General features: G+C 40.4%; 1 protein-coding gene across 2 annotated transcripts in view; it reads left to right on the top strand.

Moving 5' to 3' along the window:
• Positions 1 to 24,193, top strand: part of cntnap2a (contactin associated protein 2a) — a 1,898,214-nt gene that overhangs the window by 894,250 nt on the left and 979,771 nt on the right. For both annotated transcript variants that reach the window (XM_063044005.1, XM_063044006.1), the window contains exon 8: positions 747 to 1,011. In XM_063044005.1, coding sequence (XP_062900075.1) covers positions 747 to 1,011 — 265 coding nt within the window. The remainder of the gene's footprint in view (positions 1 to 746; positions 1,012 to 24,193) is intronic.

Raw genomic sequence — 24,193 nt, 5'->3', positions numbered from 1 at the left:
AACTTGACAACTAATAAACAGTACTTGAAGTTAAAAAAAAGTATCGCTGGAAATATTGCAGGTCTGGCATTATCTGTGAAATGAATTGAATTAACATCTCAGCCTGATAATCTTCCATCATGACCATTCAGAAATTCAATTGAAACACCATTGATCTCAGTTTTAATGCTATTTCTCTCTCACTTGATGCTTAGTCCATAGAGCATTTTAACTGCATCTGCAGTTTTTTGCTTCCCATTTTGAAATGTAGCCACTAATATAAGAAACATGGCAGTCAATATCCATAAAGCAAAGTCTGACCTGTGTTCATCAGGACACCCAGAGGTATCTAAAATATCTCTGTGTGAGATTTGACATAAACCTCACCTGACTGATGTTTCCTCTAACAGTGCTGCTCTATCTTGATATTTTAGCAGAATGACATGGTAGAGTTTTGCAGATTTCTGAAGAGAGTTGAATCATCAGACCAGAGGATATAGGAGCAGAATTACGCCAATTGGCACATCAAGTCTGCTCTGTCATTCCATCATGGCTGATTTATTATCTCTCTCAACTCCATTCTCCTGCTTTCTCTATTATTATTGTTTTACCTTGTTCTGCCTCAATGGACAATATGAACAATAGATATAAATTGAAGGGATAGAGGGGTGGGTGGGATTTGCAACATATTTCTGCAAGATTGTGTGAAGAGATCTAGTGTCTACATTTGATAGTAATGTTTTCTCTCCATTTTTTTCCCCTTTCAGGGTAATTTGAGTTTCTCTTGTGTAGAATCTCATGCCATCCCTGTCTTTTTCAATAGCAGCAGCTACTTGCAGCTGCCTGGACGCATGAACCAGGATTTGTTTTCTGTCAGCTTTATGTTTCGGACATGGAACCCCAACAGTTTGCTCTTATTCAGTAAACTTGCCGCGGGTTATGGAACGGTGGAAATTAACCTCAGTGAAGGAAAAGTCAGCATCAACATCAGCATTAATCAGACAAAGATGAACAGCATTGAGATCTCAGCAGGTATGTGATGGGTAAAAGCAAGGATAAATGAAAATCTCAAGTGAGTTTTGGGGGAAAATGCAAAAGATGAAATGTGAAACATATCGAGGAAACCAATTTAAAAATCCACAGGTTATCATTAATTTTAAGATGTCATTGTATTATGCATTGTTGATGTCTTAATACATGGCATGTGAAAAACTATTCAAGCATTTTAGGTGAATAACTGATGCTACATTGTGAAGCAGCATGGTTTACAGTGCACAATTGATGTTTTAAGATTCCTGAAATTTTCAGGATGAACAGTTGTATTTAGTATTATTGTTTCAGCTTCTGCTTCTTGGACCCCTTCATTTGTATCGTGCAACTCAATAATACTTCAAGGTGTATGGATCTGAATATAGTCCTGGATCATGGAGATCTGGGCCTGGTCCTCCTCCTTTTCAATGAGCTGCGTGATCTTCCAATTGCCCTGAGTATCCAGTTGAACTGGCGGCCTCACAGCCATGAGGAAACTGTGAAGCAGAATGGACTATAAGTAGGTCTCCGGTACCAGAACGAAGCCCTAACCATGGCTGTCAAAGGGCTTTATTATCTCTGGTGATCAAAATCATTTAAGAACAGTTAAAACATATTTAAATGATAAACAACACAACATTTCTTTTAAAACAAATACTGACAAAATAAATTATTAAACAAAAGGGTAAATAGTTTTACTTTTTTCTTTATTTTAAAAAATATTTTCCATCATGATAGACAACCCCGTTCAAGTGAAAGGGCCATATGAGGTATGAAGATATAGCTAATGTAAAGTGAAGTGACCATATGTTAAATGTATCCAGTCAAGTGCCCTGCAGCACTTAGCCATGTTCAGAATTAATATCACCCCTGACTCAGAGCAATGGGAAATCACACCTCAAGTACTGTGTATAGTTTTAATCTCCTTATCTATGGATGAATATATTTGCATTGGAAGCAGTTCAAACAATGTTTAAGGTAACTGCAAGAATTTCCTCGAAAATCACAAAGATGCGTGGATTGCGAGTTTAATTAGTTACTGTAATTTACCCTTGAGTGCTGTTACGTACCCCATAACTGGGTTGTCAAACCAGCAGAAATGGAACACTTGTTGGAGTCTGTGATTACTAGGAACTAATAAAGTTTTATTAAAGAAATAAGTAATACAGTACACTAACCGCAAGGATATAAATGTAACAGGTTAGCAGTGATAGTATACACATATACACAGAAATAGGGTAATAGCAATCAACCAAGCTCTATCGCAGTCTCTGGGTAAAATGATCAGTCTTAAGGTGAAGCAGAGTTCAGTTCAGTCTAGTGCAGTTTGAAGTAATCGCTGTTGTTGTACTGTTGGTGGGGGAGAGAGAGAGAGATGCAGCTGGTTTCAGGCAAACCTTTCGATGCCTTCTGATCCAGCTGTGGTCACCGACTGTGACCCCTCCGTTCCGGATGCGATCGTTCTCCTGTGGTGAACCCGGCACCCAGGCAAGGGCGGACACACACCAGGTTCCCACCCATCGTACCTTTTCACCCTGCGAGCCTCTAACCGATTCCCGCGAATCGGTCCTCCAAACATCCACCAACTTGTGGGGCACAATGCCCTTTCCAGGGTCTTGTGGCGTGTGTTGTGCCTTAGCAAACCCGCTATTTTTATCCCCCTGATGGGGTATCACCTGTCCATCAAACTTCAAACAGTTTAGGTTCAAAGCAAACTGTCTGTGGCAGACGCCAACATCTAAATTATGTGTCTCTTTCTCGTTAATCTCTCTCTTCTCTCTTATTAGCATTTTGAATGGTTCTCCATTGTCTCTCGTTATCTCTCTCATTAGCATCATCCGTTCTGCAGCTCTGCTTGGCTTCACACATGACGGTGCGTAGTCACTTTAAAGTTAGTGCAGATGCAGTCTCTATTCACATGGAAGACAGACAGGTTTAGATATTGTAAAGTGTAAATTTTATTGTTTTTTAAAATTGTTTTTATTTCATTTTTAATAGTGGATTTTGGTTAATTGGCCATTGTTTAATCAGGACAGCTGCTCATTTGGGATAACTTTTCTCTCTTTTTCTTTTCAAATCTTTCTATTATTTTTTTCCAAAATAAACATGAGTATGTCGAAGTAAACAACACTTACAATGCCTTAAGAAAAAAAAATTATATGAAGATTGAAAAAATTTTGTGATGGAAGAAAAAAGCTACTAAGCAAGAAAAGTGGGAAAAAAGAAAAATCCCAGTAGGTGTTCAACCCCAGAGCCATGCGTCATACATAAAGCTTCTAAAGATAAATATCAAACTGCCAGCAAAAAAGAAAGTACCAAAAAAAATTTACAATTAGGTCATGGAGAATCCATCAATTAACTCAAATGATAATAACGAGCAAATGAACTCCATCTTTTCTCAAAATCAAACACAGGTTCAAAGGTTCGACTTCTAATTTTCTCCAAACTAAGACATAGCATCACTTGAGAGAATCATTGTGACAAAGTGGAAGCTGTTGTATCCTTTCACTTAAACAAAATGGCCCTCCTAGCTATCAATGTAACAAATGCAATAACATGTTGGTCAGACACAGAGATACCGTGGATATTTTGAGGAATTATTCCAAAAAGCACAGTTAATTTGTTAGGTTGAAAATTAATTTTAAGTGCTTTAGAAATTGTCGAAAAAACTGACTTCCAGAACTGTTCCAGTATAGAGCAAGACGTGTGCGTCAGTATAGCTATCTCAGTTTTACATCTATCACAATAACTATCAACATTAGGGAATATTTTAGACAATCTCTCCTCTGTCAAATGGTAACGATGTACAACTTTAAATTGAATCAGTGAATGACTAGAACAGATCGAAGAAGAGTTAATCAACTTCAGAATTCACATCCAGTCTTTTGTCGTAAAAGTCAGATTGATTTCCTTTTCCCAATCTTGTTTAATCTTAAATAAAGGACGCTTATCCCATTGTAATAGTAAATTATAAATTCTTCCAATGGAACCCCTCATCGAAGGTTTCATACTCATAATAGTATCTAACGGGTCAGCATCCAATATGTAAGGAAAATTACTTAAATATTTTTGTAAGAAATGTCTAAGTTGGAGATATTGTAAAAGGTGTGAGTATGAAAGAGAATGGGATAACTTTTAAACAACAAAACCTAGTCAAGAAAATAGCTGGGATTCCCTTTATCTGGGTCACTATGCGGCTTAACTGGAACAAGAGACTGTTGCTGAACAGTTTCTAACTAGTGTCGGTTGTGTGCACTTGTATGACTGTTAGACACTGCACCATACTTAAGAGTGCATAGTTATTACACAGCATCAGTTGTATATGCTGGTGTTCAAATAGCAAGGATTTTTGTCACTGATAGTTGGCAAGAAATAAGCAGTGAGACAAATCAGAATGGTTTTGCTGTCTGCAGTTTCATGCTTTCTGGCTTGGGGATGCCAGAAACGGCTGTGAGTAAAAATGAAATTATTTCATTACTTCCACAAGCCAGGAATTGGAAAGAATTTGAAGATATCAAGAATCAACTTGAACTTTACAATGAAAAGAGATTTGGAGGATGTAATTGTTGAAAGTATTGTATGAGAGCCGTCCATTATCTGCACTTGGTGTTTGCACTGATTTTGTTCATTTACAGTCAAGCAAAAGAACTCAGCAGTATACATTGAGTGAATTCTCCTTTGATAACTATTAGGGATAAATACACAATCTGATAGTATTTTAGACGTATTGGTAGTCACGAGGTATCGCAGATGCTGGAAATCTAGAGCAACACACACAATGTGCTGGAAGAGGTCAGCAGATCAGGCAGCATCCATGGAGGGTATAAGCAGTTGACGTATTGAGCTGAGACCCTTCGTCAGGACTGATAAAGAGTTCTGTTGAAGGATCTCAGTCTAAAATGTCAACTGTTTATTCCCATCCATAGATGTTGCCTGAACTGCTGAACTCCTCCAACATATTGCAAGGTATTGGTAGTGTTCTAATTTGCTCTATGTTTCATTTAAATACATAAATTGTTACTCAGATAAATAGTAGTTAGTCTTTTTATACCTTTGAACTATCTCCACTAAACCTGCGAATTCGGGAAGCTGCTTAATTGGCCCAAAATGTACTGGTCCTGATTTGAACCAATTTACTACAATCGACTGTACTTTCACGTTCCTAGTGCTAATCAGCGTCAGGGGATGTCAAAGACAGTAAGAAAAGTTCGGAACACAGATAACTTTGTTAGCTGGCAGACCAAGGTGGGAAAGGGGGTGGAGGCATTATGCGGAAATCTGTACCATGTCATTCTAGAACAAAACAGTCTGACTCTGGTAAGCAGCTAACACTTTTGGGGTAAAAAAAAAGGTTTGTCCTAGAGGCTCAGTAATATTTACTGATATGACATTTTTGTTCCCAAGCAGCAATTACCCTTTAAGGCTGGATGGTTTCTGTGGCGTTATGCATGAATGCTTTGCCCAAGGGTCAGGAACCTTGCTGTTTAATGCAGGTTTAGATGGTTAATGAAGAACAGCAGGTCTTCTCACAATTTGAAACTGTGAGCATTAACATTAAACAAAAATTGCTCACTTAGTGTTTTCTCAGTGACTTACTTTGGATGCTCTTAAAGTTGACATTTTTCTGTCTGACACCTAGTTAATGGAAAAAATTCTCCCCAAATATAATATGAAAATGAATTTTAAAAATAAAGTGAAGACAATACTCACCATTTATTTGAGCTGCAGTGAAATACTTTAACCAGAAGAAAATTTGAAATTTATACTTCATTGAGGAGCTGCCAGAGAATCAAACGTTGTGAAGAGGTAAATTAACACTGACAGAAATATAGTTATTAACAGAGGGAGCTTCAGGGATCAACCACATATTTTAATCCAACATTTACTGTTAGGCTCTGATACTCTTTGAAATTCCTTCCCAGTTGATGTAATTTATAGTCTATTTAAATTTTAATGTCCACAAAAGAAAGAAATAGGGTGAATCTGAAAAATATTGCAATCAATAGTTGTTTTCTAAATAATACATTTCCAGATGGAGATAAAATTATTGCCTTTGTGTTGTTCTTCTGACTTATTTCAAATGTGGCAGAACCTTTGTTTATACTCAAAAGTCTCTCGATCTCTCAATATGATCTTTCGTATCCAAAAGCACAAGTGAGACTGTAAAGCAACGTCTCATTCAAAATTAATGACATGTCCCACAATGCAACACCTCCTGAATGGTACAGTCAGCACTGAATATGCATTAAATGGTTTGGCATGGAGCTTACAATGTTTGATTGGAAAAACAATAAATTATTGAAAACAAGTGTTCTGCAATACATGTAAGATTGAAATACATAATACTGACATCCCATGAATATTATTCAAATGACCAAAAATAAAGATAAAAATAAAAAATATTAGGAGTTTACACAGGCTCTATGTTTCTTACACAATGTATTGTTAACAAAGCCAATGGGATATTGATCTATGTGGCCAAACAGTACAAAATAAACTGGAGAAGGTAACAATTCTTTTCTGCAGTTTGAAATATGGAAGCAATCATGAAGAAGACATGTAAGTGGCAATACTTCATTAGGAGTTTGAGGGAATTTGACATGAGACCAATGCCTCAAGCAACATTCTACAGATGGATTGGATGGATGAACATTCTGACAGATTGCATCACCACCTGGTATGGATGCTTCAATGCACAGGATTGAAAACAGCTGCAGGGGACTGTAGACTTAGCCAGCTCCATCACAGGTAAAAGCCTCCCACCATCGAGCACATCTTTAAAAGGTTGTGTCTCAAGAAGGCAGCACCTAGGCCTTATTAAGGCCCCTTCCAATCCAGGACATACTCTCTTCTCATTAATACCATTAGGGAGGAACTACAGGAGGAGCCTTAAGATGAATAACATTTTAGGAACCAATTCTTCCCTTCTGCATCAGATCTGTGCAATCCATGAACCCTTAAATGCTCATTCACTATTTTGCACTCTTAGTGCACTATAGATTTATTATATTTCTTATAGTGACTTAAAATGATGTCCTTATGCATTGGACTGTACTGCTGCCGCACAAAAAAAAGAAATTTCATGACATATGTAAGTGATAGTAAACCTGATTCTGATAGTTCATCTTAATGCTATTCTAGAAAACTCAGGATCATTCAAATAATGGAGGGGATAACTGGATTAATTCCAGTGTGTGAGCTGTGGAAAAAGTATAGAATAGGTGACAGATATTTGCAGAAAAATGTACTACGACCTGCACCATCAGTCATGTTTATGAGAGTTGCTTGCAGTCATTAAACATAGAAGATAAATTTGGTTGGTCATGGTAAATGTGCTATATAGTAGCAAAGGTGGTTTATGCCTTCTTTCTGAATTAGAACTCAATTTGGAAGCAGAATTGAATGCAACTGGTGATGAATTCCCAGGCAGTTTAATGTTAAAAGCAATTATTATAAATTTATTATTTTTAAAGTTATATGCAATCATACATCAACTGCAAAAATGACTAACTGATATTACTACCACCAGTTTTTGAGAGCTTTTAGTCTAATGTAAATATTTCATGAAAGAGATCTAGATAAAGCGAACAAAGGTTAAAAAGTACACTCTCAAGCATGTGACTAATGCTAGCTTGTCCCAGGGACTAAGTCATGTGGAACTCAGTAAACTTACTCAATTACTTTCTATCAGAGGCTGAGAGGAATGATACAGGTTTTGTGAAACAAATTTCACCAGATTACATGAAAGGAATTGTTAACCATGCGAGACATTTCTTCTGTGCATTAGCACTTTATAATTCAAGAATCTCAGTCTACCTGGATGTCCTGGGGAGAAAGAGGCCATTACTTGAACAGAGAATATTCCTGTTATCCACAGGAGTAAAGTCAATCTCATCTTAAAGAATGTTGTTGGACTGTGATCCCCTGGAGAGAGTTACAGACCTTTTTTGTTCTAGCTATATAGAATCATGAATGGTTATCTGTTATTTAATTTATTGTAACAAAGGAGAACTATATCAATGCATGATTTATGGATTATATATCAGAATCGGAATCAGATTTATTATCACTGGCATGTGACGTGAAATTTGTTAACTTAGTAGCAGCAGTTCAATGCAATACATAATATAGAAGATAGATAGATAAATAAATAAAATCTTATTTAGTATACTTTATACAGTATACATATATTGAATATATTAGAAATCATGCAAAAAGCCGAAATACTATGTATTTAAAAAAGTGAGGTAGTGTCCAAGGGTTCAATGTCCATCTAGGAATCGGATAGCAGAGGGGAAGAATCTGTTCCTGAATCGCTGAGTGTGTGCTCTCAGGCTTCTGTACCTCCTCCCTGATGGTAACAGTGAGAAATGGGCGTGCCCTGGGTGCTGGAGGTCCTTAATAATGGACGCTGCCTTTCTGAGACACCGCTCCATGAAGATGTCCTGGGTACTTTGTAGGCTACTAACCAAGATGGAGCTGACTAAATTTACAACTCTCTGCAGCTTCTTTCGGTCCTGTGCAGTAGCATTCCCCCCCCCCCCCCGCATCCCCCCCCCATGCTCTCCACGGTACATCTATAGAAGTTTTTGAGTGTATTTGTTGACATACCAAATCTCTTCAAACTCCTAATAAATTATAGCTGCTGTCTTGCTTTCTTTATAACTACATCGATATGTTGGGACCAGGTTAGATCCTCAGAGATCTTGACACCCAGGAACTTGAAACTACTCACTCTCTCCACTTCTGATCCCTCGATGAGGATTGGCATGTGTTCCTTCGTCTTACCTTTCTGGAAGTCCACAGTCAACTCTTTCATCTCACTGATGTTGAGTGCCAGGTTGTTGCTGCAGCACCACTCCACTAGTTGGCATATCTCATTGCTGTACGCCCTCTCATCACCACCTGAGATTCTACCAACAATGGTTGTATTGTCAGCAAATTTGTAGATGGTATTTGAGCTATGCCTAGCCACACAGTCATGTGTATACAGACAGTAGAGAAGTGTGCTAAGCACACACCCCTGAGGTTCACCAGTGTTGATCATCAGTGAGAGGATGTATTATCACCAATCCACACAGATTGTGGTCTTCTGGTTACGAAGTTGAGGATCCATTTGCAGAGGGAGGTACAGAGGCCCAGGTTCTGCAACTTCTCAATCAGGATTGTGGGAATAATGGTATTAAATGCTGAGCTACAGTCAATGAACAGCATCCTGACATAGGTGTTTGTGTTGTCCAGGTGGTCTAAAGCTGCGTGGAGAGCCATTGAGATTGCGTCTGCCATTGACCTGTTGTGGCGATAGGCAAATTGCAATGGGTCCAGGTCCTTGCTGAGGCAGGAGTTCAGTCTAGTCATGACCAACCTCTCAAAGCATTTCATCACAAAATGACGAAAAATGAAAAGCTGTTATATTTTATATAAATTATAAGCCATCCTAATGATGAAAAGGAAGCCAACAAAAGCAAACAAGTTACTATTTAAATCCTCCAGATTTTCTGCTCTTGATTTGCTGATCTGACAATGGTCAGTGGGAGGATGTCCACTGAAATTTAAGACTTATTTTCTTTTAAATGCTTCTTTTTAGCGTGTCGCACCAGCCAGTCGGCCATTCTTGTCTGGCGTGTGGTGTCAGGATTGGTCTCTTTTCGGATTAACCGGGTCACGATATGAACGTTCCTGACTTGACCCTTTTTTTTGTTTACAAGGCTGAGTGGCTAGCTCGACGCTCAACTCGGCACGGATGGAAAGTGTGCTCAGGGGTGGCCCGACTTGGATTTGAACTCGGGAGCCTTTGCTCCGCAGTCTGGCACTGATGCCATTGTGCCACCAGCGGGTGGCTTTAAATGGTGGCTTTCAATAAGTATATCAAGCGATATGAAGAAAAGACAGTAAGGTGCCGTTGCAGCATGATCTTATTGAACAATGAAAACTCCTTTTGCCCTTTTTTTAACATGGCCATTATACTTTAGAGATTTGTGTCTTTTGATCCTTACTGTTCCTTGTTTTTCATTGTTTAAATTTTTTTTATTTCAAAATATACTTTATTCCAAAATAAATATATACAATAAACCATTCAATAACTTTTCATCTTTTACATACATTTCCATTATAGTCAGTACCTATCCGTATTTATAGCCACCCACGTGGCACTCCAGTAGTTCAGCTTACCATATCATTGTTGAGGGGTATACTCCCCGCCCTCCGACCCCTCCCACGAGTGGAGAAACCTAAACCATGGTCCTTCCCCACCGGGCCCTTGCGGTGGCTGCACCAGGTTTCAGTGCGTCCCTCAGCACGTACTCCTGCAGCCGAGAATGTGCCAGTCGGCAGCATTCTCCCACGGACAAATGTTTTTCATTGTTTAAATGTGACTTGGATAATTTTTCTTGGTCCATAGTGGTTAACTCACTTCTGCGTAGATTGAAATCTGCCATGGTTTTGCAAACAGTTTTAATTTATCAGGGTTTCTTTGTGTTTATGTCTGTGCCACTTACTATACCACCAAGCTATGCATCATACTTACTGATGTGTAACTGAAGTCACTAGTAAGTAGCTACGCCTTGTGAGACATCATGAATCACACACTTCCAATGTCTCTTATTCCAGCTCTATCTTCTTCAGCCAACCAGTTCAATAATTTGCTAAACACAAGAAATTCTGCAGATGCTGGAAACCCAAAGCACCACACACAAGATGCTGGAGGAACTCAGCAGGTCATGCAGCATCGATGGAAATGAATAGTCAGCATTTTGGGCTGAGACCCTTCCTGAGGACTGGAAAAGAAGGTGGAAGACACCAGAATACAAAGATGGTGGGGGGGACGGGACAGGAAAAAGGAAAGCTAGAAGTTGATTGATGAAGCCAGGTGGGTGAGAAAGGTAAAAGGATGGAGATAAAGGGATCTGACAGGCTGGGAGATTACATGGTCAAGGAGTCAGAGAGCAGCAGCTATCAGAGAGAGGGAGCAGTGAGCTCCAATCAAAGCGAAGATTTAAACTTCTTCAGGATGGGCATCCCTCAAAGGAAGTTCCCAGTGGAGCAGCAAACCTGCATCAATGATTATTGTCCAGTAGTACGTATATCCAAGATGATGAAGTGTTTGAAGAGGATGGAGATGAAATATATCAATTTCTGCCTGAAAAGTGACTTGGATCCACTCCAATTTGCCCATTGCCACAAAAGTTTCACAGCAGATGCCATCTCATTGGCTGTTCACTCAAACCTGGAACATCGAGACAGCAAAGATTTGTTTCTCAAGATGCTCTTTATTGACTACAGCTCGGCGTTCAAAACCATCGTAGAGTCATAGAAAACTACAGAACAGAAGCAGGCCCTTTGGCCCATCTAGTCCTGCCAAACTATTTAAGCTGACTAGTCCCATCGACCTGCACCCCGACTGTAACCCTCCATACCCTTCCCATCCATATATCTATCCAAACTTCTCTTAAACATTGAAATCAAAATCACATCCACTGCTTGCTTTGGCAGCTGGTTCCACACTCTCACAACATGCTGAGTGAGGAAGTTTCCCCTCATGTTCCCCCTAAATATTTCACCTTTCACCCTTAACTCATAACTGGTAGTTGTAGTCTCCCCCAACCTCAGTGAAAAAAAGCCTGCTCGCATTTACTCTATCTATTCTGACTCTGATTCTATACCCTCAATTGTGTATACCCCTATCAAATCTCCCCTAAATCTTCTGTATTCTAGGGAATAAAGTTCTAACTTATTCAATCTTTCCTGATAACTCAGGACCTCCAGTCCTGAAAACATCCTTGTAAATTTTCTCTGTACTCTTTCAATCTTATTTACATCTTTCCTGTCATCCTATCATCCTCTCAAAGCTGATCAATAAGCTTCAATACCGCCTGGTAAATTGGATCGTCTATTTGCTCATTTGCAGATCCCATTTAGTTGGATTGGCAACAGCATCTCCTCCACAATTTCCATCAGCTCAGCTGTGTGCTTAGCCTCTGCTCTACTCACTTTAAACTTATGACCGTGTGGCGAAGCAGAGCTCCAATGCCATATTAAGTTTGCTGACAACACCGCTATCTTGGGCTGAATCAAAGATGGTGATCAATCAGTGTATAGAAGGAAGATTGAAAATCTGACTGAATGGTGCCTCAACAACCGCCTCTTTCTCAATGTCAGCAAAATGAAGGAGATGATTATTGACCTCAGGGGAAGAAAGCCAGCGGACCATAAGATCATCTTTATCAGAAGATCAAACATGGAGAGGATCAGCAATCTTAAATTCCTCGGTGTTATCATTTCAGAGGACTTGTACTGGGCCTAGTATGTCATGGGTAAAGCCCTCCCTGTCATTTAGTATGTTTACAAGGAATGTGGTCGCTGGAAAGCAACATCCATCATTGGGGACCCCTGCCAATGGCTGTTGCCATTAGGAAGAAGGTACAGGAGCTTCAGGACTCTCCCTACCAGGTTCAGGAATTGTTATTACCCCCCAAGCAATTAAACCAAAGGGGATAACTTCACTGAATGTCACTTGCCCCCTAACTGATGAACTCAATTTCATGGACTCTTCATCTCATGTTCTTGATATTTATTGCTTATCTCTTTATTATTATTGTTTCTCTCTTTTTGTATTTGCACAGTTCGTTGTCTTTTGCACACTGGTTGAAGACCCGGCTGGCACAGTCTTTCATTGATTCTGTAACGGTTATTATTCTATTATGGATTTTTTGAGGATGCCCACAAGAAAATAAATCTCAGGATTCTATATGGTGACATATACTGTTTGTACTTTGATAATAAATTTATTTTGAACTTTCTTACTTTTTGTAACCTACAGTATATACTACCCAAGTACCACACAATGAGCACCTCAGCAATGTAAAGTCAAATTACTTCCCTTTAACAATTATTGTCACCGAATTCCCTTCCATTAGTACCCTTCGATTACAAACTTAATTAAACCAGTTATATCTCTTTGGCAGACCCTTAGAGTACTAGTCTAGCTCTTGCTAGAGTGAGGTAGTTGATGAAACTCCTGTGAGATCTACAGGTGATTCTTGAAGGCTTTGTGAATGGTCAGACCATTAGGATGATGATGTGCACGTTTTGCTGTTTTAGCTTGGCTTTAACCTGCTCTGTTGAAGAAGGTCAAGGTTCTCCTGGCGATCCGAGAAGCTTCTTTTCCATTTTAATTTGTCATTTGTCAGGATTTCCAGTAAATGGTGAAGATGAGGAGGCATTGAGAATATTCTTGGAGAGTTAACTCTGCTCTCTTGTCATTCACTTGTCCAAGTAGTTTGCCTCTTAAGGAAGTCAGGTGATGAGCATGCAAATAATGCAGCCTGGTCATTGGACTCAATTGAATGTAATTAGATCCAAGATGCTGAAGATATTGGCCTAGGATAGAATGTGAAAGAATTTGTTGAGTGTCTGAAGGAAGGTCTTGGCCTGAAACATTGACAGTTTATTCATTTCCATAGATGCTACCTGACCTGCTGAGCTCCTCCAGTATTTTGTGTGTGCTGCAAAGAATGCTAATGCTGTTTTCCAATGTTAACATAGAACATAGAATAGTACAGCACAGTACAGGCCCTTCGGCCCACAATGTTGTGCCGACCCTCAAACCCTGCCTCCCATATAAGCCCCCACCTTCGATTCCTCCAGATACCTGTCTAGTAGTCTCTTAAACTTCACTAGTGTATCTGCCTCCACCACTGACTCAGGCAGTGCATTCCACGCACCAACCACTCTCTGAGTAAAAAACTTACTCTAATATCCCCCTTGAACTTCCCACCCCTTACCTTAAAGCCATGTCCTCTTGTATTGAGCAGTGGTGCCCTGGGGAAGAGGCGCTGGCTATCCACTCCATCTATTCCTCTTACTATCTTGTACACCTCTATCATGTCTCCTCTCATCCTCCTTCTCTCCAAAGAGTAAAGCCCTAGCTCCCTTAATCTCTGATCATAATGCATACTTTCTAAACCAGGCAGCATCCTGGTAAATCTCCTAGGTACCCTTTCCAATGCTTCCACATCCTTCCTATAGTGAGGTGACCAGAACTGGACACAGTACTCCAAGTGTGGCCTAACCAGAGTATTATAGAGCTGCATCATTACATCGTGACTCTTAAACTCTATCCCTTGACTTATGAAAGCTAACATCCCATAAGCTTTCTTAACTACCCTATCCACCTGTGAGGCAACTTTCAGGGATCTGTGGACATGTACCCCGAGATCCCTCTGCTCCTCCACACTACCAAGTATCCTGCCATTTACTTTGTACTCTGCCTTGGAGTTTGTCCTTCCAAAGTGTACCACCTCACACTTCTCAGGGTTGAACTCCATCTGCCACTTCTCAGCCCACTTCTGCATCCTATCAATGTCTCTCTGCAACCTTTGACAATCCTCTACACTATCCACAACACCACCAACCTTTGTGTCATCCGCAAACTTGCCAATCCACCTTTCTACCCCCACATCCAGGTCGTTAATAAAAATCACAAAAAGTAGAGGTCCCAGAACAGATCCTTGTGGGACACCACTAGTCACAATCCTCCAATTTGAATGTACTCCCTCCACCACCACCCTCTGCCTTCTGCAGGCAAGCCAATTCTGAATCCACCTGGCCAAAATTCCCTGGATCCCATGCCTTCTAACTTTCTGAATATGCCTACCATGTGGAACCTTGTCAAATGCCTTACTAAAATCCATATAGATCACATCCACTGCACTACCCTCATCTATATGCCTGGTCACCTCCTCAAAGAACTCTATCAGTCTTGTTAGACACGATCGGCCCTTCACAAAGCCATGCTGACTGTCCCTGATCAGACCATGATTCTCTAAATGCCTATAGATACTATCTCTAAGAATCTTTTCCAACAGCTTTCCCACCACAGACGTAAGGCTCACTGGTCTATAATTACCCGGACTATCCCTACTACCTTTTTTGAACAAGGGAACAACATTCGCCTCCCTCCAATCCTCCAGTACCATTCCCGTGGACAACGAGGACATAAAGATCCTAGCCAGATGCTCAGCAATCTCTTCTCTCGCCTCGTGGAGCAGCCTGGGGAATATTCCGTCAGGCCCCGGGGACTTATCTGTCCTAATGTATTTTAACAACTCTAACACCTCCTCTCCCTTAATATCAACATGCTCCAGAACATCAACCTCACTCATATTGTCCTCACCATCATCAAGTTCCCTCTCATTGGTGAATACCAAAGAGAAGTATTCATTGAGGACCTCGCTCACTTCCACAGCCTCCAGGCACATCTTCCCACTTTTATCTCTAATCAGTCCTACCTTCACTCCTGTCATCCTTTTGTTCTTCACATAATTAAAGAATGCCTTGGGGCTTTCCTTTACCCTACTCGCCAAGGCCTTCTCATGCCCCCTTCTCGCTCTTGTCAGCCCCTTCTTAAGCTCCTTTCTTGCTTCCCTATATTCCTCAATAGACCCATCTGATCCTTGCTTCCTAAATCTCATGTATGCTGCCTTCTTCCACCTGACTAGATTTTCCACCTCACTTGTCACCCATGGTTCCTTCACCCTACCATTCTTTATCTTCCTCACCGGGACAAATTTATCCCTTACATCCTGCAAGAGATCTCTAAACATCGACCACATGTCCATAGTACATTTCCCTGCAAAAACATCACCCCAATTCACACCTGCAAGTTCTAGCCTTATAGCCTCATAATTTGCCTTTCCCCAATTAAAAACTTTCCTGTCCTCTTTGATTCTATCCTTTTCCATAATAATTATAAAGGCCAGGGAGCGGTGGTCACTGTCACCCAGATGCTCACCCTCTGAGAGATCTGTGACCTTACCCAGTTCATTACCTAGTACTACATTGTACCTACATAGAATAGTACAGCACAGTACAGGCCCTTCGGTCCACAATGTTGTGTCGACCCTTAAACCCTGCCTCCCATATAACCCCCCACCTTAAATTCCTCCATATACCTGTCTAGTAGTCTCTTAAATTTCACGTGTATCTGACTCAGGCAGTGCATTCCACGCACCAAACACTGTTAAAAAACCTTCCTCTAATATCCCCCTTGAACTTCCCACCCCTTACCTTAAGGCCATGTCCTCTTGTATTGAGCAGTGGTGCTCTGGGGAAGAGGCACTGGCTGTCCACTCTATCTATTCCTCTTAATATCTTGTATACCTCTGCCATGTCTCCTCACATCCTCCCAGTTGCCAGTGTTGCCTGTGGATTTGGAGGATTTTGTGAAACTATGATAAGACATGAAAAGCAATGATCGGATATTTGGTGGTGAGATATTTGCTTCCTGACTTTCTTGATCTTTTCATCTTCGTCAATGATCATCCCTATTCTCTTGTACCTGACAACTAGAATGACATGGGTGTAGGCTCTTGTTAACATTTGAAACAATTGTTTTACTCCAAGTCATGTTATCATTGTAATCTGGTTAATAAGTCATCCTTAATTATCAACGAGGTGGAAACCCTCCAATAAAAAGCATTGTATGAATACATAACTACAAATATGTAGTCTTAAAAAGCAATTTAAAAGAGGGCAGAAAGTGAGAGAGACTTGGGAAGGGAATTCCGAGCTTATAGACTTGGCAACTGATGATATAACTGGGGAGTAAATTAATATGGGTTCCACACAGACTGGATTTGAAGACAGGACTCAGGGAGGCTTGAGGTAATAGAAAAAAATTAAATGTAAGGCTGAGAACTTTAAAAAGCTGTGACTGGAACAGGAAGCTTCATAGCTCCACAAGCGTATGTACACATAAAATTTAGGCCACTTCCATAAATGAAACATGATTTATTTACTTTTGTGCAGGGGACAGAATGTCCAGAAAGCACAGTTGCCATTCAGATGATGAATGATACTGCCCTGAAATCTGTCACCCTTATTCAGTTTGAATAGAACAAATACATCTGTACTAAGATGCAGTGTAAAATACAGTAATGTTATTTTGTTACATGTTTCATGTCAGGAGCTGCCGGATTGTTATTTTATTCAAGCATACTGAGAAGTGTATCCATGCAGACACAGCTATTGAAAAGATTTTGGAAAACTGTTTATTAAGGAATGTTATATTTTTCTCATTTAACTTTCCTTCTAATTAATAAGAACCTTCCAAGTTGGAGAAATTTAGGGTGTAAAATCCATCCTTTCAATTACTTGGATTTTATTCCTATTTGCTGATTCTTTACTAATATCATTCCATGCCTAATCATTTAATCAATGATTACTTTCTTACTTTTATATTGTATTGATTCTTGAGTCACTTATTGCTCAGTCTTGGCCCGCAATAGTTCTCTATGTAACATGTATCTTTGCAACGTCTTTTCAAGTTTATTTTCTTTACTCAGTGGAGTGGGAGGCTTTAAGCTACACAGATATATTTCTATTTCAGGCTGATAGAAAAATGATTCGGTTCATCTTTCATTAACTCAGCATTTGATGTATGATAATCGTATTCATTTATAAGGTACTGACCCCCACAGGCAGAGCCAGAGTTTATTGTGCGTTTCAGGCTGTCCTTCAGAGAATCGAGGCAAGCTGCCTTTCGGGTTCTCCTGCAGTCTTATGGTTGAGATATTCCAACACCTCTGCTAGACAAAATATGCCTGGCTTCTATCCCAATGGTAATAAAAGCAAGAGATTAAATATCCAATTTAGGATGTATGTGACTTGAAGGGAAACTTGGAATTAGTAGTAGAGTGAACAATTGCAGCCTTTGTTTTTCATTAATCATTTTTTGTGTGTGCTGCTGGCAAAGCCATCATTTACTGTTCAATCCTATTTACACACGCGAAAGTGGTAGTAACCACTTCCTTGAATCACTGCAGTTCTCTGGTAAAGGTCCTCCCATGATGATGTCACATTAGGAATTCCAGGATTTATTGTACTTCCAAGCAAGAGGGACGTGTGCCTTTGAGGGAACCCATGTACGATAGTATTTCCTTGTTCTTTCCAGATTCTTCTTGTCCAAAGCATGAAATACAGGTTTAGGAGTTATTGTCTGAGTAGCCTAAATGAGGAAATAAATTGCATTCTTTTGATGGTCCACCCTACAGCCACTGTTTGACACTGGTGGAGAGAATGAGGTTTTAAGGAGACTGATGAGGTGCCACTTAGGTGAGTTAGCTCCTATGTCCTGGATGTCTGAGAGGTTTTGAGGTGTTAAGAGCTCAGTCATTTGCCATAAAGTAGCAGCCTGGGACCTGCTCTTGCAACCATGTGGCTTTAAGATATGTCTATTTTGAGTCTGGTCCTGATTCTAATCAATGTGCACTTCTGACCATCTGGATATTGGTGATTGGTAGCTTCATAATAATACCATTGAATGGCAAGTGTTGGATTTAATTTTGTTGTGGATGTACATTGCCTATCTCTTTTCTGGCCCGAATATCATTAGCCATTCACCAGCCCAAGTTTTAATGTTGCCTGGTTTTGTTAAATTCAGACATGAGCTGCTCATTTGCTTGTGAATTGTTCATGCAATCATCAACAAACATCCCCATTTTTGGCCTTGGGTTGTAAGGGTGAATGATAATGAATTAAGGATAAACTGAAGTGAGCTTGCCCTGTGACACTGTCCCGAGGCACTGATGTTTGACAACCACAGTGGTTTTCATTACTGTGAGGTCAAATGCAGCCTTGATGTCAGGGGCAAACACTCTCACCTCACCTCTGGATTCAGTTCTTGGTTCCATTTCTGAGTTGGGGAGCTATGATAAGGTTTGAGGCCAAGTGATCCTGGCAAAATCCAAACTGTTCATCAGTGATGAGGTTATTATTGAGAAAGTACCATTTGATAGCACTTCTCATAATCACTTCCATTCAATCAGTTAGCTCACAGCTGAGAGGAGATTGATTGGGTGGTGATAAGCTATTTTGGATTTATCTGCTTTTTGTGAACAGGACTTAACTGAACATTTTTTTTTCTGTATTGTCATGTAACTAGGATAGAGGTGTAGCTCACTCTGGAGAACAGAAGTAAACCTGGGATATTATCTGGTCCGATAGCCTTTGCTTCAGTTGAGTGTTCTTAGCCATTTCTGAATATCATGTAGAGAAATTCAGATTGACTGGACGCCGATCGCAGTGAGGGTGGAAATCTCAGGCAAAAGTCAAGTTGGATCACCCGTTTCAAACTTCTAGTTCAACATGGTTTTGAATACGTCAGCAATCAGATACTGGGTCCTCCCATTGTCTACTTGTCCAGTCTGCTGTTTAATTATTCACCACTATTCCTAGGTAGATATAGGAGGACATCATAAAATATTCCAAACAAGAGAATACAGTCCACTGATGATGAATGCGTGGCTGAGGAGTTGGTGCAAGGAGCAGGGTTTTAGATTTTTAGATCATTGGGATCTCTTCTGGGGAAGGTGGGACCTGTACAGATTGGATGGTTTGCACCTGAACTCGAGGGGGAGCAATATCCTTGCAGGTAGGTTTGCTAGCATGGTTCGGGAGGGTTTAAACTAATTTGTGAGGGGGATGGGACCCAGAGCGATAGAGCAGTGAAAGAAGTGCATGGAGTAAAGCCAGATCTAACATACAGAGAGGCTTTGAGGAAAGAGAAGCAGAATAAACGGTGTAAAGACAGTAAGGTAGAAGGGCTGAAATGTGTGTACCTCAATACAAGAAGCATCAGGGACAAAAGTGATGAACTGAGAGCTTGGATACATACATGGAATTATGATGTAGTGGCCATTACAGAGACTTGGCTGGCATCAGGGCAGGAATGGATTCTCAATATTCCTGGATTTCAGTGCTTTAAAAGGGATAGAGAGGGCGGAAAAAGGGGAGGAGGGGTGGCATTACTGGTCAGGGATACTATTACAGCTACAGAAGGGTGGGTAATGTAGCAGGATCCTCTTTTGAGTCAATATGGGTGGAAGTCAGGAACAGGAAGGGAGCAGTTACGCTATTGGGGGTATTCTATAGGCCCCCTGGTAGCAGCAGAGATACAGAGGAGCAGATTGGGAGGCAGATTTTGGAAAGGTGCAAAAGTAACAGAGTTGTTATCATGGGTGACTTTAACTTCCCTAATATTGATTGGCACCTGATTAGTTCCAAGGGTTTAGATGGGGCAGAGTTTGTTAAGTGTGTCCAGGACGGATTCCTGTCACAGTATGTGTACAGGCCGACCAGGGGGAATGCCATATTAGATCTAGTACTAGGTAATGAACCGGGTCAGGTCACAGATCTCTCAGTGGGTGAGCATCTGGGGGACAGTGACCACCGCTCCCTGGCCTTTAGCATTATCATGGAAAAGGATAGAATCAGAGAGGACAGGAAAATTTTTAATTAGGGAAAGGCAAATTATGAGGCTATAAGGCTAGAACTTGCGGGTGTGAATTGGGATGATGTTTTTGCAGGGAAATGTACTATGGACATGTGTTCGATGTTTAGAGATCTCTTGCGGGATATTAGGGATAAATTTGTCCCGGTGAGGAAAATAAAGAATGGTAGGGTGAAGGAACCATGGGTGACAAGTGAGGTGGAAAACCTAGTCAGGTGGAAGAAGGCAGCATACATGAGGTTTAGGAAGCAAGGATGAGATGGGTCTATTGAGGAATATAGGGAAGCAAGAAAGGAGCTTAAGAAGGGGCTGAGAAAAGCAAGAAGGGGGCATGAGAAGGCCTTGGCGAGTAATAGGCCTTGGGTAAAGGAAAACCCCAAGGCATTCTTTAATTATGTGAAGAAAAAAAGGATGACAGGAGTGAAGGTAGGACCAATTAGAGATAAAGGTGGGAAGATGTGCCTGGAGGCTGTGGAAGTGAGCGAGGTCCTCAATGAATACTTCTCTTCGGTATTCACCAATGAGAGGGAACTTGATGATGGTGAGGACAATATGAGTGAGGTTGATGTTCTAGAGCATGTTGATATTAAGGGAGAGGAGGTGTTAGAGTTGTTAAAATACATTAGGACAGATAAGTCCCCGGGGCCTGATGGAATATTTCCCAGGCTGCTCCACGAGGCGAGAGAAGAGATTACTGAGCCTCTGGCTAGGATCTTTATGTCCTCGTTGTCCACGGGAATGGTACCGGAGGATTGGAGGGAGGCGAATGTTGTTCCCTTGTTCAAAAAAGTTAGTAGGGATAGTCCGGGTAATTATAGACCAGGTCATCTTCGTCGACTTTAACCTTGCTCAACACCTCAGTCGGAGAGAAGCAATGGAGTTGATCATGGGCTTGTGTCCCACATTAAGGCCTCCAGAACCCTAGGCCACACACACCGTTCCCAACCTCACTAAACTCCCTCTGAGATAGCAAAGCACCAACTTGCTCAATCAGCCCAAAAACACATCATCAAAATGGAAGTCACAGGTTCCAGATGCATACAGCTTAGTAGTAGAATCATATTTGAAAGAAGAAGTAGTAAAAGAAGTAGTTTTGTGACTATCTGTAGGATGTTGCCATTGGCCACGTTGTTCACTGGCACCATCTTGAAGTCTTGATCTTTCCTGCTGGCAGGCAAACACATAACCTAGGATTAGAATGGAGATGTTTAGCACATTGTCTATAAAGTATGTTTCTGTGACTGTTATTATGCCAGACTGTTGCTTGGTGAGTCTGTGGGATATTTCTCCCAGTGTAACCACCAGCCCTAGAAGGACTTCGCAAGATTGACTAATCTGGGAGTAATTTTGCTGTGCCTGATCATGGTGCTTAGGAATATTCCAAGTGGCCTGCCTGGTTTTGTTCTTTCCCTGTTTAACTCAACAACTTGCTTGGTGAAATGAAAAGACATTTAAGAGTCAACCACATGGAGTGAGTCTGCTATTATATATCAGTCAGATCTAACAAAGATGCCAGTTTTCCTCCCTTGTATGATGCTAGTGGAAAAAATGTTTTTTTTTTAATGACAACCTGGCAGTTTGAAGGCAATCCTCATTAAGACTAATTGTGTTTTATTCATAAATTATTAATTGAATTTAATTTCTACAGCTGCCTTGTTGGAATTATGATGGAGTGGTGGAGGCCATGATGGAATGGTGGAGCAGACACAATGGGCTGAATGGCCTAAATCTGTTGCTAAGTCTTATGGACTTACTGATTAGTGCTAAAGATGAATCTGGTGATCTGATTCATCAATCTTTTAAATAACTTCAAATGTTGTTGGTTCAAGACCACTTTTTCAATTTAATGTGATCTGACCATTCACATTTCATACAAGATGTACCATTGTTTAGAAATTTGCTTAGGAGAGATCACATCTTTGTGTGAATAGTTCAGTGAAATGTTGAAAGTTATGATATAGTGAAACATCCACTAAGTTTTTCAACACAATGCTTGTACTAGAAAGAAATGTGTTCATTACAAAGCGTTTTCAATAACTTTTTGAGAATTCTGCAATGTGCTTAAAACTATTTTTCTTCTACTTTATATTCTTTCCAGATGTTATTTTCATTATTGAACTGAGCTTTTATTAGGCCTAGGAGTTTAAAAATTCATTACATTCTGGCAAACATCACTATCTATTCGCTGCAAAATGACTGCCATCTTTGCAAATCACAGCACAGGAAAATTTTGTTAACTCCTAATATTAGCAGTCAGTGGTAATTCCTCATCATTGGGAGTTACAGAAAAACTCTTGAACAGGCTTGTTTGGACTGTCAGTGCCAGATAGTGAATCAAAAACCAAATCTGGCAGGTGGTATGAATCGAAGTCATCCCTCAGAATTTGCCATAGAGAGGAACAGTAATAATATCAAGGGCTTTGCTGGTTCTGAGATTGGAATTTTCTTTATTTAGCAACACAATAACAGATCTAGTACAGGAGGGTCATTTATCTCTTCACATAGCCATTTATTTTACCATTTCCAACCCTTTACGAGCATACACTTTTATTATCACAAATTTCTTTCCACCTGTTTTTCTTTCCTTCACTTCATCTCGTACTTATTAGAATGCTTGTGAGTTTTTTACTAAATTCTCTTTTATTGATAATTTTGCCATTTCATTCATACAGTTACTTAGTTCACAGGTTTCAAACTGGCTTCATTTTTTTCTAATTAACTCTTGTTGCATTCTTTGTTTTTTGTAGGCTCCTTATTGTTATGCTTTCCTTAGAACATAGAACAGTACATTACAGGGAAAGGGTCCTTTTGCCCACAGTGTTGTGTTGAACTAATTAAACTAGTAATTAAAAGACTATCTAAACTAGTTCCTTCTGCCTACACAAATCCACATCCTTCTCCACTCTGCATATTCTTGTGCCTAAAAGCCTTTTAAATACTAATATTGTATTTCTCTCAGCTACCAAACCTGGCAGCGCATTCCATGCACCTGAGAAAAAAACTTGCCCCATATATCTTCGTTGAATTTACCCCCCTCCAACCTCAAATACCTGCCCTCTATTATTAGACTTTTGGATCCTGGAAAAAGACAGTGGCCACTCATAATCTTATATCAGGTCTCCCACCAGCCTCTGCTACTCCAGAGAAAGCAACCCAAGTTTGTCCAAGCTGTCCTCATGGTACACGCTCTCTAACCCAAGCTATATTCTGGAGTAAGGGGTTTCTTCTTTTATGTTACTGCGTATGCTAATCAAAATGGCTTCTTTGTTATGTTATAATTAAAATGGTTTCTCTGTGATGTTAACTGCTGAGATAGTGATTCCTTTTCTAGCAGCTAACAGCTTGTTTGGATTATCAATAATGATAAAGAGGGAATGAACCAATGGGTGTCCAGGTTATTCTTTTTTTGGGGTGATATTCTGTCTCATATGGCTGGGAACCAGTGTGTTTGGTGGGCTTTTCAGGAGAGGCCGGGAGAAGGCGGACGTGCTGGAAGCCCTCCAGTCGATCACCTTGGGTGGTCCTGAGCGGTGAGTTGAGGGGGTCAGAGTGGGTCTCAGGGTGAAGAGAGAAGACCCCGGGTATTTGAGCTCCAACTGTGTTCACGAAGAAATTGAACTTTGATAAGTCTGGCGCCTTTTCCTTTTTCTTTTATATTGTATCTCTATTAATCTCATAGTCCCAGTAAGATTTATAAAGTGTAATCTGTAAAGTGTACATTGTGTGCTGTCTGATAGTTGATGTTTGAGGTCGTACCAGGTGGCATTGCACAGCAACCAACGCAACCGGGAGACACGGTTGGGCAGCGGATGGGGTTTCCCCCTAGATAAATACAAGCCGATACAGCTGAGCGTTACACTGGTAAAACTCTCCTGCATCCTCTCCAAAGCCCTAACA

Source organism: Mobula hypostoma, chromosome 3, assembly GCF_963921235.1.
Source record: "Mobula hypostoma chromosome 3, sMobHyp1.1, whole genome shotgun sequence".
NCBI lineage: Eukaryota > Metazoa > Chordata > Chondrichthyes > Myliobatiformes > Myliobatidae > Mobula > Mobula hypostoma.
The sequence above is the reverse complement of the archived record's forward strand: the minus strand, read 5'-3'. Positions and strand labels throughout refer to the sequence as shown.